We start from the raw sequence: 16,551 nt of genomic DNA on the forward strand, positions 1-16,551 counted from the left end.
AGTAAGAAAAGATTTGAAACGAATCTCGAAAGATGAGTTGCTGATTCCGACATGATAGGTAGTCCACAATGCTGAGAATCTAGTGTAGTCAAGGAAGTTTGTATAAGCTGGTAGTGGAGGACAAAGACAACCAAAAAGCCAAAATATTCGCTCGAAATGCCTCCCAAGAAAACGAGCATGGACGTGTCCACACAAGTCATCAAGAAAATCCAAAGAGTGCAAGCAATACCAAAGAAGGTGAGGCACTGTCTCTCTAGGATGGGAGCACCGCCTACAAGATAGAGTTGCAATATGCCTCCGTGCCAAAAGAGTTCCCACAGGGAATTCCCCAGCCACACATCTCCATAGAAACAATTGTTGCTTGAGGGGAAATCTGCTCTTCCAAATTCTTTTCAATGGAGCTTTCCACCAAGCAAGAGATTTCGACATATGCCAAAGGCGATTTGCATGGTTCTCAATCCATGGATGCGGTAAGAGCAACCTATAAGCCTTGGCCGTAGACAATTGGTAAAAGGGCATAGGAGTATATCCTAGAAGGTGCCTATCAAAACGCCAATCTTGGAGTCTCCTTGCTTCCTCAAGCATTGGGACTGGCTGAAGAGGTTGCATCATTTCCAAAATGCCTCTAGTGATGCATCCCCAAATTACATTGCCTAATGGCTTGTGGAAAAGTGAAAATATAACCATTTTCCTCCACAATGTCACATATGTGACGAATCCCCAATGTTGACAGATTGTAGGCCTTTCTTGGTTGAGACAAAGTAAGTGGTCGATCAAATATCTTCCTCCAATGAATACTCTGTAGCAATATTGAGTTAACCCCGATTTGGAGGTCTACCAGACCATTGTAGATGACATAGGATAGCTTGCCAATCTTGAATAAGAGCAATCGCATATGGAGAGCACGGAATACGGCCAATGAAACAACCAAAGACTATATCATCATAATTGATAATCCAATGCCCATATGCATATGTACGCATGTTAATGCACATAGGTCCCAACATACGTGCCCATGGCTTCACCTATGGCTTCACCTGCTTTATAAAATTAGGTAAAAGAGTGGCCTTGCCAGTATATGATAACGAATATTAAGGTCATTGAGCCCACCATGCATTTTGGGCAAAACATACGAGCTCTTGCCTCAACAAACGTAACCCTTTTTTATCCACTTCGGTTTTCCATAGGCATTCCATTGTTTTAGAAATTGTCAATCTGTCTATGCGACCAAGGTAGTAGCGGAAGATAAAACTGCTCATATGCCATTATAATTGACTGCACTATCTGTAATCGCACATGTAGAGGCCATATAGATAATTTCCAATATTCAATTTTACAGTGCAATTTTCCCATCACCCATTAAGTCTCATCCTTCAAGGACAATTCCCAACCAATGGGGTAACCCAGATGCGTGACTATCTCATTAGGTGGCAAGGTTTGACCTGGCCACAAAATTTGATCTTCTCCCTCCCTCTCTCCCTCCTGCTCCCCTTGTATGAAACGTGAGAAATTTCTCTAGAAAATAAAATAATGTTTCATTCCTGTTTCAAAAATTTGTTTCATAAAACATCTGGCACCAAGAAAGGGAGAGAACCAACTGTTGGATGTGTTGATTAGGGCGCTCAAGGGGGAAAAGGAGGATGGAGCAAAGGAACTGAATGGTTGACTGGTAAAAGGCATATAGCATGGCCAATGAGGTGATAGCTCAAGTGGTAAAGGTGTTTGCCTAGGACCAAGAGGTCCTGGGTTCAAAACCCCCATGGCATCGCCTACAGGTGGATAATTAAGCGCCTACGGGCATTGAAAAATCGGTAACTACGGGAGGATCTTGGGCCTAAGGCCAGTCGAAAAAAAAAGGGGACAGAGCATGAGACAAGCTTGGCCTATTGAAGGTGGATGGAACAGCATGAGGCAGTCTGGGCCTTGCATGCAAGAAGGCCTGGGATAGCATGCAAGAAAGATTGAGACAGACAGAAACACCACACATGAGGCAGGTGGAATGAGTAGACAAGAGGCTTAGGGCAGGCAGTGGGGTGTGGGCTATTCAACTAGGCCTTTTTTTTTTTCCGAGAAAAGATCCTTTCATTAGTTATATAAAAACGCCCGTAGGGCTACAAAAGATCTCTCCTGCTCCTAAGAGAGAGAAGAGCAGTGAATACATCATGGCAGCCCGGGAGACTCTCCCTAGGTGCTGCAAAATACAAGCATCAGTATAAAGAACTGAGCGGCTAAATCAAACAATAGGGGGGGGGGAAGAGCCAAACAGGTGGCCTGTAGTGCCAACGGGGGGATCCCGTGTGTAAGGTGTAGAACGGGCCACAGCGCCAAGTGGTGTGAAAGGCCTGGCGCCGTAAGATCGCCTCATCCGAGTCTCCCCGGATGCGGTCGTATTGTCCTCGCAGGGTGTGGATCAACTCCTGCCAAATCCCCCGAACAGTCTCTGCTGGTGGCTCTAATCTCCCCTCAAAGGCCGTAAAGCACCGGGCCCTCCAGGTGAACCAGATGGTGAGGCTGCTGAGGAGCTCCCATCGTAAATCCCTCTCCTGTGTCCAGCTGGCGGACAAGAAATCCGGTGCCGGAACCAGGCGAGGTTGGCCCCTAATAAATCTGATGGCCTGACTGCCCTGCTCCATCTCATAGCCCATAGCAGGCCCTGACGAAGTCGACCAAGCAGCGGCACCCCACGTAAACATACCCTCTGGAGAGAGGGGGGCCAGAATACGCAGTATCCGCAGCCAAATCTGCTGTGCCTGAGGGCAGTCCCAAAGGCAATGTCTCTGTGTCTCCATAGGGTGGCTGCATCGGACGCAGGCCGCCGGAAGACCACTGTAAACAAGCCAAGTGCCAACTGCTGAGCCCCTGTGGGCGACCAGCCACTGAAAAGCCGAGATCCTGCGGGCCTGCCTACTAGCCCAAAGCCGAGCCCAAAAATCCTCCAGGAACTCCTGTGAGAGTCCCTGCAACAATCGCCAATGCCCCGCTGCCGCTGGAGAAACCGTCCTCCTCGCCGTCAAAATATGCCGTCCCAGCCGAACAGTATACTGGAAAAAGGTGATCTCTGTGGCCTCAAGGGATGCATAAGGATCATGCCACTCGTACTCCCCGGGGTCCCATTGTAGCCGGGCCAAGGGGCGCGCTGCATATGCCCATATGCGCCAATCCGGGAGCACATCAGCAGGATCGGGGTCAATATGCCACTTCCGAGAAGCGGCAGCCACTACCCGAATCCTCTGAAAGGTGCACTCTGCAACCAAAGGCGACTCCACCTCCACTCTCTGGAGTCTGCCCTCATCCTGAATCTCATAGTAGAGGCATCTGCCATCCTCAGTGCTAGCTCTGACAGCAATCAGGATCTCCAACTGTGTAAAGGCTCCCATCCACCGTGGGGCCACTGGCTCGAGAGGTGTGAACCACTCCTCTGTAAGTGCCTCCTGAATATCATCCCTCATAATCAACCCCCCTCTGAAGTGACTCAGCCTCTCCACCTGGATCTCCTCTGGTAGACTGCAGAAAGCCTGCCAGTCTCCAAAACTACGAGCTGGGCCTGCCGCTAAAGGTCCCCAGGCTAGACGAGGCCGAGAACCCAGCATATGACCCTGCTCCGTGCGAACCGCTGGGCTCCAGATGAGCGGCTGCCTGGCCCGCTCCTCAACACAAGAAGGAGGCCGCTGAGAGAGCCCCGATCTCAGCAGCTCCCAAGCTCTCAGGATACTCAAAGCAAATCTGTCCTCCCATCCTCTACTGAGGCCTGTCCTCCTCATCTCTACGAAGATCCAGCGAATCTCTGGTGCCCAAGTACCCCCCGCAGGGGGCGCCCGAGCCTGCAGTCGCTGCAAGAGGAGCTCTTTCCAAGGCTTAGCGCCTGGAAGCAACCCCCGAACAATAAGCTTCCCCAATAAGGCTCTACTCTGATCGACTGGATCTATAATGCCCAAACCGCCCTGAGCCAGCGGAAGTGTAATAACTGCCCATGCAACCTTTGCCCGAGCTGGCTGACCGTCCCGCCCAGACCACAAAAAGTTCCTGATCAGCCTCTGTACCTGGCTGATGCAAGAGCTCGAGAAAATCCAGCAAGACGTAATGTACCACATGGTCGCTAACAGCACCTGATTTGCCACCACCACCCTCCCAGCCAAGGATAGTCGAGCTGTACTCCAATACAATAGCTTCTTCCGAATGCTCAGAAGAAGCGGGGCAATCTGCTGCTCAGGTGACAAATCGAGGCCAATCTAGCATCCCAAATACCGCACTGCTGTGCCTGGAGGAATCCATCTAAAACCGGGGTCCGGGCTCCATGCCGGAGTGGGAGCACTACTGATCCAAAAGGCCACTGTCTTGCGCCAATTGATCAATGCTCCTGAAGCTGCACTAAAAACCTGGAGCGACTGCTCAGCCTGAATAAGATTGGCTTCTTGGCCATGCAAAAATAAGCCCGTGTCGTTTGCAAACTCAGCAGCAAGCAAATCCTCCCCCCGGACTCGGAGCTGAAGTCCTCTCAAACCAACCTCCTCTGCCGTCAAATACATACTCATAGCCTCCGCAAAGAAGAGAAAAAGGAAAGGGGCGAGAGGACACCCCTGACGGACTGATCTGGTCAGCTCAAAACTCGGCCCCCGTCCTCCTACAATCAGCACCTAGCTATGAGCTGTGGAATACAGAGCTGCCACCCCTCTGATCCATCCTGGCTCAAAGCCCAGGCGAAGCATAGTGCCCTCTAAGAATCCCCAATCAACTCTATCGTATACCTTCTCAAAATCGAGAAGCATCACGACCAAGTCCTCGCCAAGAAATCTAGCTCGGGCCGTCGCCTCCCAGAAAGTAAAGATGTTGTCAAGGATACTGCGCTCCTTGACAAATCCTGTCTGAGTAGCATGAATCAACTCCCCCAGGAAGGGCTGGATCCTCAAACTCAAGGCCTTTGCTAAGACCTTGTAGACAGTATTGAGAATCGTAATAGGCCTCCAATGCCGAATGTCATCTGATACTCCCTCCCCCTTGGGGATAAGATAGATCAAGCCCTCTGAAAAGCTCTGCGGCATCACCCCAGTGTCCAAAACATGCTGAAAGCCCCTGCGGAGGCCTGGCCCCAAAAGGTCCCAATAGCGCATAAAAAAGGCCGGCGTCAGTCCGTCCTCCCTTGGGCAACTATGTCGCGGCAGGACCCTCAAGGCCTCGGCAAGCTCAATCTCTGACACAGAGGCGCACCTAGAACTGTACGCATATGGTCTGTGACCCTCCTCTGCACATGGGCCCACACAGTCTGTCTGCAAACATCTCGATCCTCAGTGGCTGGCTCCGCTGAAAGCAGGTCACTATAAAAAGCAGTGGCAATGGCTCTGATCTCCCCGAGCTCAGTAGCTACCGATCCATCCGGTCTACCAAGCTGGCGGACTCCTGCTCGCGCATGACGGGGTCCAGTGATCTCAAAAAACTCCCCAGTCACTCTATCACCAAGCTGCGTCCACTGAGAGGCCTGACGTCGATAGTAAAACTCATGTCTCTGCTCCTCTACCTCTCTAACCTCCTGGCGTGCCTGGCTCAGCTGGGACGCCACCCACTCACATGCAGGCTGCTGCTCCTGAAGGCGCTGTAGCGAAGCAAGGCTGCGTCTCAGCCGTTGCTCCCGCTCGCGAATCTCTCCCAGTCGTGTCAAAGCTGCAGCGTGCAGAAAAGAGCTAAGATCAATGAGTCCCTGGGCACACTGGCCCGCTGCATCCTGGTCAGAGCACTGACTATCCTGCCAGATCCTCTCAATGTCCTCAGCGAGACTGGGATCTGCAAGTACCCTCTCTGGGATCCTCAACTGCAAGCTGGGCTCCCGTGTCCCCTCCTCCAATGTCAATATAACTGGCGCATGATCTGAAAATGAGGTGCCAGCGTGAATGCCGACGGAGCCCCCTCGCTCCCCTAACCAATCGCCCACATAAAAGCGATCAATCCGTGATAGATTAGTCCCTCCCTGCCGGCGATCCGACCGAGAGAAACTAAGACTGTCCTGAGACCGGGAAAAAGCCCCATGCTGCCATGCATCAGTGATCCTCAGTGACATGCAAAACCGGTCCCAAGCTGCAAGCTCCGTGCCGTGCACTGTAACATGACTGCCTCCCACCCTATCTGCCGGGTCCTCAAGCATGTTGAAGTCTCCCCCAACACACCAATGTGCGGCTCTGGCAATGCATCTGTAACCTGAGTCCAGAACTCTGCTCTGGCACTAGCATGATTGGGCGCATAGATGTTGAGCACACCCAATAGCTCATCATGCATCCTCAGAATGACATACTGTGCTCTACCAGGCACAATGATCCCTCGATCCACAATGGCCTGCCGCCATACATCTGCAATAACCATGCATACTCCTCCCTGTCCACCCAAAGGACCAAACCCTGCAGACCAAAAAGTGTCCCATCTACCAGGCATCACCGAACCATATCTCCGGATCCTGCTCTCACCCAAGTGGTGCTCCTGCATCATCAAAATGTCAATGCTGCCACCAACCAGGCATCTCTGAAGCTCCTGCCTCAAGCAGCCTCCTCGATAGCGTATAAAGTGTGCTCCGCCAAGGCCCTATACATTCCATGAGATGATCCTCATGGATGCCCTGCTGAGGTGGATGCTGTCTCAGCCGTACGGCGGGCCTTCGCAAGCGGCTTGGATGGAGAGTAGTCCCCATCCGAACGGCTGCGAATCTGCCCACCCGGTGTACTGCAAGAATCCCGGATCAGGCGCCAGTGGCTGTGGCCCATGGCGACTGCCTCCTGCTCTGACAGAGAAACCTCGTGTATACTCACATATCCAGGGTCGCGCGCCAAGTCTGCCACTATGCGCACGACCAAATGTCGAATCCTTGAGGTATCCACACTCCCGGGATCCAAGAAAAAATGAGCCAACTCCCAAAGTCGGCCTATCACATCTGTCACCTCCAGATCGCTCATGTGGTGAGAAAACTCAACTGCCTGAGTCTTCAAAGTGCTGAGAGCGAGCTCTAGAGTCCACTCCCGATCACAAGGTCCACATAGAGGGAACGAGAAGGCCACCGCTGAGTCTAGTGCCTCCTCCCCGCGGGCCGGAGGTATCACTACATGAACTCGAATGGGTGCTGGCTCATGGGAGCCCTCTGCTCCAAAAAGCCGTGTAAAGGTATAATCAAAGGCCTCCGAGCGCTGTCTAATGCCAAGGCGACTCAGCCGACTGCGGATAGATGAAATCCGTGAGGCCCTAATCGGCATAGGTCTCCTCTGTGATGCTCGAGCGAGGTCAGTGCTCAACGCTCTCCGGACTGCAGGTGAGCGCCAGGGAACTGCCAGGGTCTCCCGGGAAGGTGAGGCGGGCGGAGGGGGAGGAGGGGGAGGCGAAGGAGGTGGAGAGGGAGCCGCTGCCGAAACCGGAGCGGGGGCGGGAGGAGGCGAAGGTGGAAGCGACGCGGTGGGAGGGGACGGGGGTGGGGGGGGTGAAGGAGGGGGAGCTGGCATCTCCTGGTCCTCCGTCGCTGCAGGGGTCTCCTCCTGAAGGGGAGCAAAGCTGTTCCTCACGGGAACCCAGTGAGGCTGAGACTGTGGCTGCTGCTGCAGCGGTCTCTAGGCGTGCTGCTGTGGCTGTCTCCCTCGACGGCGCCCCTGTCCAGGCTGCCACTCCGAGGTCTCTGTGGCCTGAGCAGGCGTCCCTGAGGCAGCCTGCCGAGCCGAATCTGTGGGCGGGCCATCAGTAGCCTGCTGCTGTGGTGAGGGTCGAGGTCTCCTGCGAGGGCAGGCCTTGGCCAGATGACCGACCTGCCTGCAAATGAAGCACTGGTTCGGGAGCCCCGAGAACTCCACTCTCTGATCTATCCACCCCCCCCCTATCCTAGGTAGCTGAATGACCTTAGGAAGGGAGGAAATGTCAGACACCAACACTCTGACCGAAGGTAGCCCAGCTGCTCTGGCCACCACTGAAGCTGCTGAGGGGCCTGTCTCTAGTACCGAGCCCACCAATGCTCCGAGCCTGGAGAGGATTCCCGGCGGAGACCAGGGAAACAAACTGTAATATGGAAGAGGCGCTCTCCCTGCTCCGCCGCTGCTGGGTCGAATCCATGCTGCCAAGGTCTGAAGAAAGCCCGAGCACCCCTGATGTCCAGAGGACTCATGGCAAGGACCTTGGCAACGCTCTGGGCGGCCTCGAACTCGATCTGATAATGGCCCCGGCCCAGGAGATGTACATCCAGGATCTTGCCCACATCTGCAAGAAGGCGAGCGTGAAGAAGATCCGTGATCTCCCCTCTGCTGGGGCGAGTGCCGACTATACGGCAGATGGTGGAATGAGCCTGGAGGCGTTCCACCTCTGCGGTGAGGCTCGCTTCCTCTTCCGGCGAAAGAGAAAGCCTGATGGGGATGTCCTCGGGGGCGGGCGAGGGGGCTGCGGATGAGTCCCTCTGAGGCAAGGCGGGAGGAGTCTCCATCAGAGTCTGAAGCTCAGGCGAAGGCGAGGCGAAAGCGGAAAACCTGCAAGAAGCGGGCTGCACACAAAGAGGCGGAAGACCGGATGAAAATGAAGAAAAACAAAACCCCTTGGGGGTGAAAAACAGCACGAAAGAGGAGGGAGGGGGCGAAAACGAAGGAGAAGCCCTAAGGGGGGGGCGGCAACAACGCGAAAGGGAGGGGAGGCGGGGCGCTGCTGAAGGGAGGCGGGCGCGAACAGGCAGAGAGGTGGGGGGCGAACAGGCGACAAAGGGGAGGGGGGGCGAACAGGCGAAGAGGGGGGGGGTGGGCGAATAGACGAAGAGGCGGCTAGGAGGGGGGGGAACGAAATGGCGAGGAGGGGGGAGGCGCAGCAGCGAGGCAAGAGGGGGCGCAACGGCGAGAAGAAGGGGGTGATGGCAGGCGGGGGGTGGAGGGGCGAACAGGCGGAGAGGTGGGGGGCGAACAGGCGACAGAGGGAGGGGGGGCGAACAGGCGGGCGCGCAATGCAGGGTGGAGGCGGGAGCTTCAGCGAGCTACGAATCGTCCGGAGAACCCACGTATTCAACTAGGCCTTAGTTTTGGGGAGTGTTGTTTGATGACTTGAGCTGCTTAGAGATTCTTTTTGTTATAGAAATCTGTTTAGGGTTCATAGATTATTTCTAAACTGTGGCTGTGAATAAGCCTGCACACACATGCATGGTAAGCTGGTTTTTATCTTCAAGTGCCTGCTGTCATTATTTCAAAGTTTCTTTCTGGAACTTAAAGCTAAAACTTCGTCTGGACTTCACATTGATTTGTCTATACCAAAGTTTGGCTTGACTATAACTTTATTTTGTCATTTTCTTTTTTAATCTGTTTTTGCATAAAGTTTTTGAAGTTTCTAACTAGCAAATATGCTTGATGCAGTCTCATTTCGACTCTATGATTTGAAACAACAAGGATTCATTGGGAGAGAAGAGGTAAGTGCTCCAAAATCCCACATATCCGCTTCTTCAAATGCTTGAAGTAATAGATGTGAGACAAAACGGATAAACCTTCTTGGGTTTACCTAAAGAAATACTGGAAGGCATTATTGTCTCTGACAAAAAAGACATTAAAATTTGCAGGAAGTTGGGCCAATAAATGACCTCTCTAACTTCTCCAGTGTACTGTTGATACCTCTCTGACCTCCGGAATCCGGATGTTGTGTCTTCATACTTTCCAAGTCTTTTCCTTGAATTTTCAGCACAATGGACTCCTGCAATGTTTGAATCGTGCCTTTACGGCTGAGAGCATCGGCAACAGGATTATTCAAGGTCTTCACCAAAACTCCTCATAAATGCTGCACTTTATTCAAGGTCTTGCCCACAACCTGATGCCCTTAATTATGGCGCTTGGCCGCCTGCTTAGCTGGGCTCCATGCTGACTACTGACTGTTGTCTGCTAGCAGTGGTGCTGGTGGTGGTGCTGCTGCTGCTGCTACTGCTGATGGTACTGATTCTACTGCTGATGATAATGAGTCTACTGCTAATAATGCTATCCTACCTGCTATCATAATCAGGGATTATGATGTTCATGCTGGAGATTAGCCATGGCACGGGCATGCACGTGACATCCCCTCCTACTAAACTTGATGATGGGGTGGACACTTTGACATCCTTCCTCTTTGGACTACTGACTTTAACTTGACTTTGACCTTCTACTTTAACTTTGATTCTTTTGGTCTGAACACCTTCCACTTCTGAGCTCCACTTCCAAGTCTTGCTGAAGAACTGAACATATGTTCCACTGATGTCCCCATGCCTACTATCCCTTTCTCTTAACAGAGAGGTAGGTCACATGCCGGAACTGATCATGTTTGTTCCTAGATCTGAGACCTTAATGATGTACTAGTTCTGAGTACATGCCCTCAGGGAATGCTTTCCTCTAGCTTCGCCTGTTGCAAACCACTCCATCAGCTACCATGCTACGTTCCTCTGATGGATCTATGCACCTCCTTGGGACTTTACTTAGTGGCTGAGCCTGAATGCTCTGATACCAATGTGACATAGCGGAAGCCTTCATAGCGGAAGCCCTCATAGCGGAGGCCCTTAAGCACCCTGTAGGAACATTACCACAAAACGCATGAGAAGAGAGAAATAGACAGGTTTTCTAGTATATTGTATTATGTACATGAAAAAGGTTACATAGGCCATAGGGCTACTGACTACTTCTACTACCTATACATGATCCAACTCCAAGATGGAGAGAGATGAAATGTTGCAAAAGATGGTACTTCAATTTATATGATGTTTGAATGCTAGTTCGCCAGCTTCAACTACCGTCGGCCAGCTGATTTGTCCTCTAACGTGATATGTGTGACATAAAATGCCAAACCCTTCACCATAATTATTGATAAATGTTGATGTCTGACCTACACGGTTCATGCTCTTCCATGGTGGTAATGCTGAAGTTGATGCTGAAGTTGATGATGATGATGACGACGATGACGATGATGCTACTGCTGGTACTGATTCTACTACTGATGATAATGAATCTACTGCTCATGATGCTATCCTACCTGCTATATTAATCAAGGATTATGTTGTTCATGCTGGAGATTAGCCATGGCATGGGCGTGCATCCCCGGACGTCGGCCATGATTCCTTCATCAGCTCCAGAACCAAGACATGATCAACCGCCATCGAGCTACCTTTCCACGTGACGTAGCTGAGGGAGACTTCTCGGCATACTCATTAGCTCCATGCTTGATATTTTGGAGAGTGGTATACCATCTATTGGGGGCTAATGCTCCTCTCATGTTTCATGTTCCTGGTATTCCATGATGAGATTTCCATAGACAGTTTTGTATCACCCAAGTGAGATATTTTGGGTCGTTAGCAGACGCTTAAATTATCTTTTTTTCTCTTTCTCTCCCCCACCCCCCACCTTGCCGCCGCGGGCCACCTAGCTCGTAGCCCAATTGCCCCGTGCCTCCTTCCCCTTCTCCACCCTCCCTCCCCTTCCTCTTTCGGTCCTCATCTTTGCCCTCCTCCCAATTGATTCTACCTTTCATGCTGCCCCCTCCAGCTCCCCCCCCCTCCCGCGTGCTCCCTAGTGTCACACTTGTTCTTCAAAAGGTAGCTATTGTCAGAATATGCAGCGGAGATGATAGCCAAATCTGAGAACACTAGAGCAAGAATAGTGCAGAAAATAAACAACACAAGAGAATGAGAGAGAGAGGCGTGTAACTCTGCTCTATATACACAAGATCGGAAAATACAAGATGAATATGGTAAGGGGCTATGTGGCCATTTTATATGGCTCCATTCCCTTGACACTCATGTGTCCCAACCGGCTATGCCACATAGAAATTTCCGGCAGCTCGGTTGCATTTACATTAGCATGGTGACAAACACCTGCATGCATGAAGTAAAGAGTGTCCACCTTAGAGCCTTTGGCAACAACCAGTGAGCCCTTACTAATTTTCCACTTTCCACTACCAAATGTGGTAACATAATCAGCATCATCAAGCTGTCCAGTAGAAAGCAGATTCTTCTTGATCTCAGGCACATGCCTGACATCATGGAGCATAAGCTGTGAGCCATCTGAAAATACAAGCCTTACATCACCTCTGCCAAGAATCTTGCATGCATGGTTATCACCCAAATAAACCACTCCTTCATTGCCAGCAGTATACCTGACAAACAAGTCTCTGCAACCTGTGACATGAAAGGAGGCACCTGAATCAATGATCCATGAGTGCATACCATGACCACCTGTAAGAAGTGAATGGGCATCAAGTGAAGACGTAAAGAGGACCTCATCCTCACTGCCACCTGCATGTGACACATTGATTTCTTCAATCTTGACTCCACTTTTGCCCTTTGGCTTTACATCTTTGGCTTCATCCTTGTCTTTGTCTTTGCCTTTTCCCTTTTCTTTTTGATCATTTTTCCATTTGTAGCATTGCTTTTTAATGTGTCCCTTCTTGCCACAATAATGGCATTCCAAATCCTTTTTGGAGCGAGACTTGCTCCTTCCCCTTTCTTGGCTTTTCCCCCTTTGCTGGGATCTCCCACGTGCATTCATTGCATTGGACTTTCCAACAGAGTTGTTTTTCCTGTTCATCTCTTCTTGAAGAAGAGCACCCTCAACATCTGCATATGACAGCATAGCATGCGAATTGCTAGTGGCTGTCCTGAATGTGTCCCAACTCTCTGGCAAAGTGCATAACAGAAAAGTGGCTTTGAACTCATCGTCCATTGCCAACTTTTGATTTATAACTTGGCTGACAATACCATTAAACTCATTTAGATGGGCTGTCATAGACGCCCCTTCCTTCATCTGAAGACCTATGAGTCAATACACTTTGCTTGAGGCACTTTGTTGGGCATACAAGTCCTGCAATCTCTGCCACATTCCCCAAGCTGTCTTCTCTTCACGAATGCTGAAAAGTAATGAGTCTGACACAGACAACATGATAGTAGATCTTGCCAGCTCATCCATATCTTCCCACTCTTCAGCAGTAAGAGAAGCGGGCATCACACCCCTTTCTTTGATAGGCTTGTGCTGCTTTTTCTGGAGCAACACATTGTAGCACTGGGTTTGCCAAATATCATAGTTATGCGAGCCTTCAAGCTTCTTGATGTGAAGCAATGAAGAGCTCTCACCTGTGGTTGCCATAGCAAAATGCAACCTGTCAATGCCTGACTCCCTGCAAAATGTGCAAACACTGCACCAAAAGCACACAAAGTGCTCACAGTTTTTCTCCCAAGCTTTATCTCCCATTGCGGAAGCAAGAATGCAACTTTTCTCCCACTTTTTGTGATGAAATCACCAAAATCTGGTTGCTGCAGATTTTGGACAGCACCTTAAATGTGCTCTTTTGCCCTTCCAAAGTACTGTACAGCAGTACCAAGTGCTCACCTGTGTTGTACCAAACCTGTACCAGCAAGTACAGCAGCTGAAATTGAACCTTTTGGTCACTCAAAACAGTGTACAGCCATGCCAAAACATGCACAAAGCTGTGCCAAATCTGTACCAGCAGGTACAGTAGCAATAAATGCTCTCCTGGCTGTCCAAATGAGTGAAAATCAGACTTTTACAGTCCTGTACACTGCATACAACAGTCCCGAACAGAAATTGGGCAAAAGCCCCTTGACTGCAAGCTGATTTTTGAGGATTCAAGGCATAAATGTCTTGCCTGTTGCTTTGCCAAGCTCAACAAGCATACAAACTTGAAAAGCCCCTTGATTTAAGATCAATTTCTGATCATACATGGTACATTGACGCACATGAAGGCAATCCTGATTGTGACCAATGTCACCCAATTTTGCCAATTTTGCTCAAAATTGAGCAATTCGACACCTGTATCTGCTCAATTGTTGATTGTACTTGCTCAATTGCAAATCCCAAAAAAAAAAATTGAGGAAAATACCTTGTAATTTCTGATTTTTCTTCAATTTGCAGGCTGAATTTTGATTGCAGAGGCTGTTGCACGAGAGGGGGGGCAATTCTTGCTGATGTTGCTGCAGAAAGAGTGCTGCACGATGATGATGCTGCAATTTGCTGAATTTGGTGTTGCTTGGGCTGGTCACAGATGTGGCCCTGTTTGGGAAGGCGAAGGACCCTGTCTTTGGCGTAGAGGAGAAGGTGACGTGAAGGGGCGTCTGCTGCTCAGCGCTGACAGTTGAATGGCGCTGCTTTTACGTGTTATGGGTGAGCGTGGAACTCACGCGGGCTACAGCCGGGCAGAAAACCCAACTCATCACCGGCGTCGCCTTCGCCTGCACTTCGCAGCCTTCGCTTACTTGTCTAACGCCTCTTCGCTCCATTCTGAGATGTTTGCTAAGGCTATGAATGGCGCTGTTCGTCTACAACCTTCCGTCTGCAGCTGATGATGACACTGTGTTGATGATGCTGATGATACGACGCCTGTTGACACTTCTGCCAGGTGCTCCTTGCTCACCAGCGATGGCCGATCTTGCTAGCGCACTCGATTTTCTGTTGATGTGCTGCTCGCTGTTGGCCTGCGATCCCACCTGCTATGTGCTCTCACCAGCGATGCTTCTGTTCGCTACCGACGCTTGCACTGCTCAATCGATCACCAGCGCCCGCTCTTCTCACTATTGGCGCCCATTATAAGGCTTCAAAGCCTTAATAATAAGAAAGAAGCTTTTCCACAAGCTTTTTACCGAGTCTTCTTCATGGCTCTGATACCAGTTGATGGGGAGAAACAGTTAGGGTTAGGTCATGTGTGGGAGAGACATACACAGAGAAACAACAAGGGAGAGAGAGAGAGAGAGTTGTGGGGATAAGTCAACTCATGAGGCATGAGTGTGTGACTCCCCTATCACACATGTATATTGCACTAGTACACATAGTGCACTTAGTACATTAAAAGTACTAAGTGTACTATGTACTATAACTTATGGGCTTGTACACACTATAAGGGTGGGCATAATGCCTTTACCCCAACACAACCGATAGGGAATGTATCTCCACGACTTGCTGGAAGCACCCAGTCGGCCAGCTCATAGGTGTAGTCGTGGACTTGAAGCATCAGTCGGCCAGAATCTGTGTACTCCAGCCACCACAGGGCAGCCACCCAAGGAAAAAATGGGGAAAAATACGGAGAGTGGAGAAAAATGAGAAAACACCTAATAAGGGTGGGCACACCCACAACAGAGGCCCTGGTGTATAGGCATAGACAGGAGATGACTTCTAACAGCTGTGAGTGTCATTCTGGTGTTTCCCCTCCTCCTGAAGGACTCCATGGCAGCTGCCCCAACTTCCACGGCTGGCTGTCCTCAACTACCTATTTCATAGTAGCACAAAATGGCTGTTTTCTAGAAAAAATGAGGATACACAAGTCCCCGTCCAGCTAGCTTCTTCAACTATGGCCTATTATTCTAAGAGGACTTCCAGCTCCTATCCTCAGTCACCTCCTTGAAGGCTATGACTTCGGTGTACAAGTCGTTGGTAGAAAACCCGCATAAGGCCACAACCAGTACCTCCTACAAACCGCTCTATTGGGCACAAAAAATGACACCTCAATTTTCTCGACAATGGCTACATCTGAAACGAGTTCAACTTGACTTTTGTCAGAGAAAGTCATTCCACAAAGCTCCACGCAGTGCATGGCACCTAGATGGAGGCATAGCTTCTCACTGGATTCTTACCCATCAGCTGGTGCAAGTGGTTTCTCGGTCACAAATCTGCTTCTTGGGCCTGCCTTAGGAGTACTACAAGCTTCTCCCGGTGATCGGACCCTCACTCGGCTCACACTGGCACTGCCACTTGCTCCAGTGGTGGGCCTCCTGACTCTTCAAGTTAAAGTCACTTTCCCGGAGAACCTCAACACGTCGTGATCCGTCGACTAGATATTTCTCACCTTTTGCAACTGTCGACTTCTCTAGCCTATCCGAACAATATTTTGACTCTACTGTCAAATGGGTCACGTTGCATAATCTGTCGTCATCATTGTTTAGTCATAGGGCAATCGGCTGCGTGACCCATTCGGTCGTTGCCCCTGACCATTCTTCAAGTGATGCCCCACATCATCGCAGCACCAATGGTAGTAGAGGCACTCTTCTAGACAATCACATACATTCACAAGATCAGTGCCATGGCCAAATCCTTCATATCAAAGGTTTGGTGCAGCCTCTGCTTCAAGGTATCCATCTCCTTACGAGATTTCCCGGCAATCAACATATCATCAACATACAAGATGAGGATCAATAGACTGCCATCTAAAGCTTTCTTGGTGTATAAGCAGTGATCTATGTCACTTCTCCTGAATTTTGGGATTTCATGAATGTATCAAATTTATGATACCATTCCCTTGGTGCCTGTTTGAGCCCATAAAGACTCTTTTTCAGCTTGCATACAAGCTTCTCCTTTCCACTTATTGCATAACCCTCTGGCTGTTGCATATATATCTCCTCATGGAGATCACCGTGAAGAAAAGCAGTCTTCACATCCATCTGAATCAAGTCCAGATCATCATGCGCAACCAAAGCTAACACAGCTCTAAGTGTGGTCATTTTGACCACTGGAGAGAAGATCTCATCAAAGTCCACACCATATTCCTGCTTGAAGCCCTTAGCCACTAACCTGGCTTTGTATCTTGGCTTTGCATCTGGTGCAACTTTGAGCC

General features: G+C 50.3%; 1 protein-coding gene across 10 annotated transcripts in view; it reads left to right on the plus strand.

Moving 5' to 3' along the window:
- LOC147621218 (calcineurin B-like protein 3) overlaps nt 1-16,551 on the plus strand; it is a 134,671-nt gene that overhangs the window by 91,486 nt on the left and 26,634 nt on the right. For 7 of the 10 annotated variants that reach the window (XM_086823933.1, XM_086823932.1, XM_086823936.1 and 4 more), the window contains 3 exons: nt 9,339-9,391; nt 9,658-9,727; nt 9,862-9,902. In XM_086823933.1, the coding sequence (XP_086680059.1) occupies nt 9,339-9,391; nt 9,658-9,727; nt 9,862-9,902 (164 nt within the window). The remainder of the gene's footprint in view (nt 1-9,338; nt 9,392-9,657; nt 9,728-9,861; nt 9,903-16,551) is intronic. The other 3 variants (XM_086823935.1, XM_086823937.1, XR_015269778.1) reach the window with 2 other exon arrangements.

This window comes from Cibotium barometz, chromosome 30, assembly GCF_041138505.1.
Source record: "Cibotium barometz isolate CiBa-2024 chromosome 30, ASM4113850v1, whole genome shotgun sequence".
In the NCBI taxonomy this organism is placed as follows: Eukaryota; Viridiplantae; Streptophyta; class Polypodiopsida; order Cyatheales; family Cibotiaceae; genus Cibotium; species Cibotium barometz.